Below are 9,756 nucleotides of genomic sequence, written 5' to 3' on the forward strand. Positions count from 1 at the left end.
ACTGATCGTGATCAAAAAGCGACAAAATTTGCCAAAAATGACTGAAAATTCTCAGAGAGATATAAGAGAACTATGTAATCTGACAAGTCAGAAAGTATAGTGTCTGTTGTGGAAACAGCAGCGCGTTGACAACGTAGCATCCATGGAGCTAGCCTGGTTACGCGCTTAGGCGCAGTTAAGAATCTGCGTCTATACGCGAATTAGAGTTGCGTAACAATCAGTAGTATTGTTAACGAACAAAGGGGAACGCGTACCAAAAGTGAGGAACACATGGCTAGAGGTTGTCCTGTGTCCTATATTTTTTTTTCGGCAAATGGACTGTGATTGGTCAATAGCTGGTCCTGTGATCACCAGGCGCCCACACGCAGTAACTATTGTTAACAAACAAAGACACTGCGCGTATACGCGTGAACGCACACGGGTGTCGCACACGGGTGTCGGCAAAGAGATTTTTCTCCTCCCCACCAATGGGGAAAATCTCTTTGGGTGTCGGTGGGTGCTGCTGGGTAACGAAATGGCGCATGTCGATGCGCGGTTTGCTGCTAGTAGAGGGACAGAAAGTTCTGAAAAGAAGTAAGCTCCCCTTGTTTAATAACGGACTTTAATCAAATGCAAATTTGATTTATGAAAAGTGAGAACCGGAGCTGGTTAACGTCACCTCAGGGTTACATCTTATCGTTTTAAACGATTTTGAAGATTACATGTTTCAAATCAATTTTGACCCATTTGTGATCGAAACTAGGGATACATAAGTAGCACCTATTGCTACGATAACTTTGCAGAACAGAATCACTTGCCATTACTATTATTATTTTTAATTCATTACTAGTTATACTCTCTAGCATATTTATTTTGTATTGATGTTTATTGCATCATTATCTGAGGATTCCTTTGACATCTATGAGTCTTTTAAAGGCGTCCTTTTAGTGATTTCGTGGGTTTTTTTTTAAGTCGCACTCTCGATGTATGATTAGTTAATTAAAATATGAAATCAAAAGAGTGTTAGGTTATGTGTGTTAAACAAAGTTCCACTAATTCTTCAACGTGGTCAAATGCGGAATGTATACAAAGGGATTTCACATAAACTTCTGAACATTCATCAGTTTCGGCAATAAGAAGTGATGAGAAATTATTTATAACACAAAGTTCAAAAATGTTGCTGCCTCCATTATCACCAAAGCTGATGTTAAAATCTCTTTGAGAGACCATTATGCACTCCACGCGCATGTGAAATGCGCGTTTAGTATTTAAGAGTTCGCATGTCGGACACTTATTGTTTCGCCTCAGCACATACTGATAACTTAGATGTCGAAACTGTGCAATCAGCAATAGATTATTAGCATTGACCGAGTTGTTTTCTCATGTTCTTTATTAACCCAGGCAAGGTATACATCAAAGTTGGTCATGGATCATGCCTGAATCGACCTTTGCCTACGTATGATGATGTCATATCTTGGTATCGTCGAAGAGCGAAAATTCCCCAATCAGAAGTAGATTTCCTTACGGCACGCCTCTATGGTTTGATAACAGGTGAATATTCTTAATCCCTCTTTATGTTTGCAACCATATCCTTTTTTTTTTTTTCTTTTGGTGGATGTAACTAAAGGATAGGATGAAGAAAAGAACATTGTTTTCCATTTTGTTCGAATAACAGCCATGAGGTGTAGACTATTCTCATTGCTTATTTTGATTGGTTTAATTTCAGTTATTATTCATTCGTGTCTTTCATTCTGTTCTATCGATTTTCGTCTCCTTGGCAACTTTTGCCTGTACCTCTCTGTGCCATTCTAAGTTACCTTTATCAACTTGAACTTTGTCATTCTGTTTGGATGTTCTGATGAATCAACTGACTATCGAATAACTAACTAAATGTGTATAAATAACTAAGAGACTGTCTAACTAATCAATTCAGTGAATTGTCGCATAAGCAAATAATTAGAGTGATAATCAAAGTTCTTGATTTGCATTGTAGATTTCACACCAAAGTCTGTGACAGCCGCTACCTGCGTGATTACGAGCACACCTACGGACCGTTTACTGCGACATGGTGACATGGTTGTCGTAGGGGGTAATGGCTCGGGGACCATAGTCGCTGACGAGGTTGGTCGCATGAGGGCGCTGATGATTGCCAAAGGCTCATGGGACCATGACTTGGCCGCAGAATTCTTCAGAGTGCAGTACAAGGAAGTGGACCCAAAACTAATACCAAAGAGCAACTTATAGTCTGGGACTAAAAACAATGATTGAGAGGGAAATTGGTTACCTTAATGTAAGCGAGGGTAATGAACTACACAGAATGAATGTATGCCGTCTTGGTGTAAATTATGACTGGCTTTACTTGACTTGCCTGTACGCTTGAGAGTATTCGCATACCAATGATTATCACAGTTTAACAGTCCAAATGTAATAGGCCTACATGTATGTCGAATGACTTATAGCTCTCTAAAATGTGAAGTTGTGTTGGTCTAATGAACCAATCGTTAATATCATGCCATTGTAAAAAAAAGCAACGACAACAACAAGAATTATTTTCAATAGCTGTGGTTTTCCTCTCCATGTTCGCTCTTTCTCTCCTTTCCTTTTTTCAATTCACTCTATTGGTGGTGCTGGTTTTTTTTTTGTTCGTTTTTTTTTTTTTTGGGGGGGGGGGTTTGTTTTGTTTTGTTTTGCCTTAGAACACGCTTCAAACCTTGGTCAACAAAACAAAAGTCTTCGAGTCTCGTAATTGTTGGGCATGCATGCATTGATGGTACAATTTCTAGCAGCGCATTGAGAAGCTTAAAATTCTCTTCCAGTATAGTTGACAATCCGAACTGTAGACGGTTTGTCGTGTGTTCGGTTAATTTAGAAAAACAAAAGCAAAAAAAAAAAAGAAAGAGAAAATATAAATGATAAGGAGGGTTGTTTCCAGACATTTTGTTCGTCATTCACTGAACATTATTATTATTATTATTTTCTTTTCTTTTTTGCCATCATGGACATTACTGATAGGAAATGAGTGATCTGAAATTTCAGCACAAGTCTTTAAATCTTCATTGGTATTCTACCCATGGGGTGTTAAATAGTGAATGAACTGTATTGTTTGAGATACACGTGTAATGATTTGCTCGTATAGGTTTTTTTTTTCATGTATTACAGTCACACAGGCAACACACATACACACACACACACACACACACACACACACGCTCACACACACACACACACACACACACTCATACACGTCTGTCTTACTGTTGTTTTTTATATCCGTTCCTATACCTCTCCACCCACCAATCCCCACCCCTTCTCTTCCCCTCTCTCGCCCATAAATTTTCTTTAAGAACATTTTGTGGGATTTTCATCCTACTATTTCTTTTATCATTCTTCTCTCTAACACTTTCCTCTGAACAACGAGGGAAATATTTTCTCCATCGTATCAAAAATCTTTCCACACTTCTCAAACAACTCAATACTTTGCGTCTCTTTCAAATAGGCAACAAAAGTTACTACATGATACCATATACATTTAGGACTCGATGCAATAAGACGAGCTACACGAATTATGTAATTTTTGTAAAAGGCTCGGAGTGCTAGTTTTCATTTATTAATTCACCAGAAAATTAACCCACTGCGTGCCAAATGGGGTTATTATGAAATGTACTAGCATGGCTTATTGAATGTACAGTGGCCATAAATGACATTGGAAAAGATCGCATTACAGGGGGTTGTATCCTTCGTTGCAAAATAGAAAATTCTCAATCATCAATTCAAGATTTTGTTGTTGTTATTGTTGTTATCGTTGCTTCTGCTGTTTTTCCATCACCCAGCAGAAACATAGACTGGTCTAACGTAACTCACCATATACTGTGAGTCTGACATATACTATCCAAGAAGAAATTATGGGACCAATTGTAACTCGCAAAAGTAGAATGAAACACCTAAATCCCTCTTCCGATATGCTTCTCGCACGAACAACAGCAAAATCCTACTATCCGAATAGCTCATTACAGTGGTTGTATTGTCAAGGTGAATATTTTTATTTGCATTGTAACATGGATCCCAATATAGTGAAATGACGAGATCAATACAATATTGTATTTCATTCATCTACACCTGACAATTTTCTTTGCAATAAATCTGTTTGATGGAGCTCGGGTTAAGTTTTCAAAGGTAACATTTTTGTTTTGTTTTATTGTCCCCATCCCACTCCTCCAGATATACACCCCTTGTTGCTGACACGCCCACCCTGGCATTCGGTATAAAAAAGAAAAATGACATTCTTTGTTATAGGAATCGGTGTTTGTTCTGCAACGACAGCTGGCCCTGTAATTGGAGAAGACTCACAGTCGTAAATTGTAATATAAAGCAACTGTAATCATCATGGAATGTAACAGCAATCATGTGAATGATGAACGCAAATTCAACAGCTTGTAACTCTCAAAAAAGTCACAGTGCTCAAAAAATTATGTGAATTCATTGAAAGCGCAATATTAAGTATACTTGAAAGTGAAAACCTTGACAAAATGTGATGCTGGATTCCCTTTTAGGGGCTTCATTTTTCAAAGTTTTGATTAAGTTTAGTTCTGTCTGATGATGGCATTCACTTTAGAAAATATGATTTACCCAAGATAATTGCCACTTGACCAAGGTGTATTAATGGACACCTTGAAATTCCTTGGTAATAATAACGTGGAGTCTCAGGAGAACATATAAGCTCCATTATTACGTATATCGAATTGCTTCTGAGTGAAATGTATACTAAGAGCTGTTATTAATAGATTTCTAAGTACTCGCGAGCCTACCCCCCCCCCCCCTCCCCCAAACCCTTCACCGTGTGTTAGTGTCATGCAAACGTGTTAGTAAAGAACGCATTTACAAGAATAAAATAAGGAAAGATACCACCTGTGAGGTGAGATTCTCACTCGGGACAGGCGCAGTCCTGAGAGACCCAGTAGCGGAGAGTCTCCGGGCCGCCAGCCCGCTGTCTGAATCTCATCTGATGGACCACGTGGTGTTCCTGGAAGAAGTTACCATTCTCGTCCTTCAGGGGAAGAAAATACATCCCATTAATACACATGGAGACCACTAAAAAGAACGTCATCTATACAATAACTTTTGTCATTGTTCTTGCATTTGTTTCTTTTATCGGTAATTACCAAGGATCGTTTATAGTTATCATTATATAATTATATGCATAATGTGTGAAACAAAATGACAGTTTGCTTTAAGTGCCCGAAACTCATCTGTCATCGATGGAATTCAACAAAACAGAAAATGTATGAAAGAATGTACTTTAGTTACGTGACAAGCAAAATGTTTGATGAAGGGAGAAGTTACTCACGACAACACAAAGAGTGCCCTCTGGTGTCCACCACACCCAACCTTTTGGCTTCTTGCGTTCCTTCTTTTCCTTTCTGCGGCGCAGAAATTTGCGAACGCTCTTCACTGTAAGGTTAGTTAACCAAAGATAGAGAGAGAAAAAGAAATATTAGAGTAATTTGATGACATCACAGACATAGTTCATTATTGAAATACTTTATCTATCAAAGAGACAATGCCTTTTTGCATGAAATCCAGAATACCTGCACTAACTTTCCGGGTTTGCCCAATCCTAATGCAGACCTCGTAATCTGTCTGACTAAAAAAGGGGAAGATTTGGTTTAAAAGTAGGAAATAAAGGGCAGATCCCATAGCAGTGTGTAGTTAAGTTATCACAAAAAACAAAAAAAAAAAAACGAAGGAAACTCCCATTGAAACAAGAGCTGGAAGTGGTCAAAATTCAGATTCTTTCCCCCAAATTCACAATGGTTGGGAGGTCTGCTAACGCAACCATGTTAATCTAAATTGAGTTCTCGTTTATCATTTATTGCAAGCGTCTGAGATGTCTCACCCAAAGATGGACGTTTCTTCTTCTGCTTATCCGAAGTGACTGCTGCTGTCTTCTCTGCCTCGATCTCCTTTTCAACGGCCTTCTCGACTTCGTCACCCTTGTTGGTCGTCTCCGTTGGGGTGTTGATACGGTCCTCGATATCGAGTCGGCTATGAAAGGAGTCCGCCCAAGACAATGAGATCATGTCCTCATCGAAGTCGCTTACAGCGATGGACGCGTCGTCAAAGTCTTCGGAATCAAGTTCTGCAAAATATGGCAAAAGAAGTCATTTACTGTATTGTACAGGTATTGTGTTATATTTGACTATAATAGATATACTAACTTGGGAATGAATGGACAGAGGAATACTGAGATTTGAAAAGATGAGTATAGGCCTTATACATGGTATGTACGTGAGACACAGAGAAAGACAGAGAGAGAGAGAGGGGGGGGGCATATCTTGTCATTAGACATGCTATATGTATCGTACCTGAATCATCGGTTCGATCGTTTTGGTTGACCGAGTTCATTTGCTTGATGACGTCATCGGATGGAGGCATGGAGAACAGCGTCGGGCTGGTTGTTATGGTGACACTCTTCTGGGCGTGGTCATCGTCGTCGTCGTCGTCGTCGAGAAAGTCTTCTTCCATGGAAGCTATCGGGGCAAGTTGAGGGCTGGCGACTGCGTCAAGTTTGAGATATTGAGAGCGAAATGAGGAGCGCTCACAGACAGTAAGTCATGAGGGATTGTTGGCTAAATACAATGTTGCAGAATATTCGAAACTTTGTAATTTTTCCTCCAAGACACTTACACAGCAATCTGCTCTTGAACCTCGAAAACAAAAGAATTAATAATCAAATTATATTTCCATTATTATGTTAAACATCATGAATAAAGAATGCATCTGAGGTCAGCGAATAATATGTCCCTTATGAGCATATTTGTTTCATAGAGTATTCTCGAGTTTCTGTATGGTTATCTTTACCAATAAGTGTAGAGTTGAAACACGTGCCATAATTATGATGATATAGACTGTGCACCAGTGATGTGTGACATCTTATTAAAAGCATCATACTAGTATCTTGTGCAACTTTAAAACTGAATAGACATAATGTTTGACTGTTTTTGTTTTTGTCCTCACATCGTTATTTCAATCCAAAGACTGCATGGAAATCATTGGATATACTGAGTATTCCATAGAACATTTGGGAGTGTGCGTGATGTATGTATACCATGGATATTGTCACCGCTACCCCGATTGTGAATGCTGGACACCGACTGGGAGTCGGGAGGGATGCACTCTGGTGTTGGTGAGCGCTTGGTAGGATGAGTGAGTGGACTCTGCGATGGAGGAGAGATATAGAGGACTTTAGCAGAAAGAGACATAGGCCTGTAGCTGGTTGGACTTTCGTTATCTGGCTCTTGCTTTAATATGGTATTTCAATTTCAATGTAAGGAGTTTGGGTTTTATCATTTAGGCCTATGTAATTGATGTAAAGGTTTATATGATTATCAAGTGATGAGATTTTATCATGCACAGCTTAAAAAAGAAAAAAGATTGAAAACATGTTTTACAATATTGTGTAGATGTCGCAGGTACCTTAATAGGCCTTACATTCATTCTAAATTAACCTAACAAAAAATGGATGGCCATAATATTCTAGTAGTGAATATGACGCCAATTAGTGGTGTGTAGTGCTGTATGCATCGCATCCTTTTCGTTTTTGTGATGGCAGAAAACGCTCAGTGTTGTTGCGTGATTCTATAGTTTATGTTCATGTAGGCCTATAGGTGCATAATGATGTGCATAGCACATTGCTCAAGGTCACGTCAAGGTGACTGAGATCTGTAACCGTCGTCGAGGTTTTGGCCGCAAATTTGAACCAACTTACCCCATCTTTAGCATTCGACAGACGTTTGTATCGTCCCTGGAACTTGCTCTGTGCGGTACCCATACTGATCGTGATCAAAAAGTGACAAAATTTGCCAAAAATGACTGAAAATTCTCAGAGAGATGTAAGAGAACTATGTAATCTGACAAGTCAGAAAGTATAGTGTCTGTTGTGGAAACAGCAGCGCGCGCGTTGACAACGTAGCATCCATGGAGGTAGCGAGCTTGGTTACGCGCTTAGACGCAGTTAAGAATCCGCGTCTATACGCGAATTAGAGTTGCGTAACAATCAGTAGTATTGTTAACGAACAAAAGGGAACGCGTACCAAAAGTGAGGAACATATAGCTAGAGGTTGTCCTGTGTCCTACATTTTTTTTTTTTTTCGGCAAATGGACTGTGATTGGTCAACAGCTGGTCCTGTGATCACCAGGCGCCAACACGCAGTGACTAATTGTTAACAAACAAAGACACTGCGCGTATACGCGTGAACGCACACGGGTGTCGGTGGATGCACTTTGTGCTGCTGGGTAACGAAATGGCGCATGTCGTTGCGGTTGGCTGCTAGTAGAGGGACAGAAAGTTCTGAAAAGAAGTAAATGCAAATTTGATTTATGAAAAGTGAGAACCGGAGCTGGTTAACGTCACCTCAGGCTCACATCTTAATCGTTTTAAACGATTTTGAAGATGTTTCAAATCAATTTTGACCCATTTGTGATAGAAACTAGAGATACATAAGTGGCACTTATTGCTACGACAACTTTGCAGAACAGAATCACTTGCCATTACTATCATTATCTTTAATTCATTACTAGTTATACTCTCTAGCATATTCATTTTGTATTGATGTTTATTGCATCATTATCTGAGGATTCCTTTGACATCTATGAGTCTTTTAAAGGCGTCCTTTTAGTAATTTCGTGGGGTTTTTTTAAGTCGCATTCTCGATGTATGAATAGTTAATTGAAATATGAAATCAAAAGAGTGTTAGGTTATGTGTGTTAAACAGAATTCCACTGATTCTTCAACGGGGTTAAATGCGGAATGTATACAAGGGGATTTCACATAAATTTCTGAACACTCATCAGTTTCGGCAATAAGAAGTGATGAGAAATATAACACAGAGTTCAAAAATGTTGCTGCCTCCATAATCACCAAAGCAGCCTCCATAATCACCAAAGCAGATATCAAAATCTCTTTGACAGACCATTATGCACTTCACGCGCATGTGAAATGCGCGTTTATTAAAAGTTCGCATGTCGGACACTAATTGTTTCGCTTCAACACATACTGATAACTTACTGGATGTCGAAACTGTGCAATCAGCAATAGATTAGTAGCATTGATCAAGTTGTTTTCTCATGTTCTTTATTAACCCAGGCAAGATATACATCAAAGTTGGTCATGGATCATGCCTGAATCGACCTTTGCCTACGTATGATGATGTCATATCTTGGTATCGTCGAAGAGCGAAAATTCCCCAATCAGAAGTAGATTTCCTTACGGCACGCCTCTATGGTTTGATAACAGGTGAATATTCTTAATCCCTCTTTATGTTTGCAACCATATCCTTTTTTTTTCTTTTGGTGGATGTGACTAAAGGATAGGATGAAGAAAAGAACATTGTTTTCCATTTTGTTCGAATAACAGCCATGAGGTGTAGAGTATTCTCATTGCTTCTTTTGATTGGTTTGATTTCAGTTATTATTCATTCGTGTCTGTCATTCTGTTCTATCGATTTTCGTCTCCTTGGCAACTTTTGCCTGTACCTTCTGTGCCATTCTAAGTTACCTTTATCAAGTTGAACTTTGACATTCTCTACGGATGTTCTGATGAATCAACTGACTATCGAATAACTAAAAAAATAAATGACTACTAAGTAAATGTGTATAAATAACTAAGAGACTGTCTAACTAATCAATTCAGTGAATTGTCGCATAAGCAAATAATTAGAGTGATAATCAAAGTTCTTGATTTGCATTCTAGATTTCATACCAAAATCTGTGAAAGCCGCT

The 9,756-nt window shown here is 38.9% G+C and overlaps 1 protein-coding gene across 1 annotated transcript; it reads right to left on the bottom strand.

Moving 5' to 3' along the window:
- Positions 1 to 4,900: 4,900 nt before the first annotated feature.
- LOC140230642 (uncharacterized) lies at positions 4,901 to 7,878 on the bottom strand. The gene is made up of 6 exons (XM_072310785.1): positions 7,745 to 7,878; positions 7,085 to 7,193; positions 6,342 to 6,533; positions 5,873 to 6,115; positions 5,324 to 5,427; positions 4,901 to 5,023 (listed from the first exon to the last, which is right to left on the bottom strand). The coding sequence occupies exons 1-6, from the start codon at positions 7,805 to 7,807 to the stop codon at positions 4,901 to 4,903; spliced, it is 834 nt and encodes a 277-aa protein (XP_072166886.1). The 5' UTR covers positions 7,808 to 7,878.
- Between the last annotated feature and the right edge of the window lie 1,878 nt (positions 7,879 to 9,756).

This window comes from Diadema setosum, chromosome 7 (assembly GCF_964275005.1).
Source record: "Diadema setosum chromosome 7, eeDiaSeto1, whole genome shotgun sequence".
Lineage (NCBI taxonomy): Eukaryota > Metazoa > Echinodermata > Echinoidea > Diadematoida > Diadematidae > Diadema > Diadema setosum.

Bases quoted from the DNA above. Each gene is read 5' to 3' on its own strand.
- LOC140230642 (XM_072310785.1), bottom strand. From the start codon at position 7,807: ATGGGTACCGCACAGAGCAAGTTCCAGGGACGATACAAACGTCTGTCG. The intron at 6,116-6,341 runs GTACGATACATA...CATATTTTGCAG, and splicing joins CGATCGAACCGATGATTCAG to AACTTGATTCCGAAGACTTT. The intron at 5,024-5,323 runs GTGAGTAACTTC...CTTCCCCTGAAG, and splicing joins AGGGCACTCTTTGTGTTGTC to GACGAGAATGGTAACTTCTT.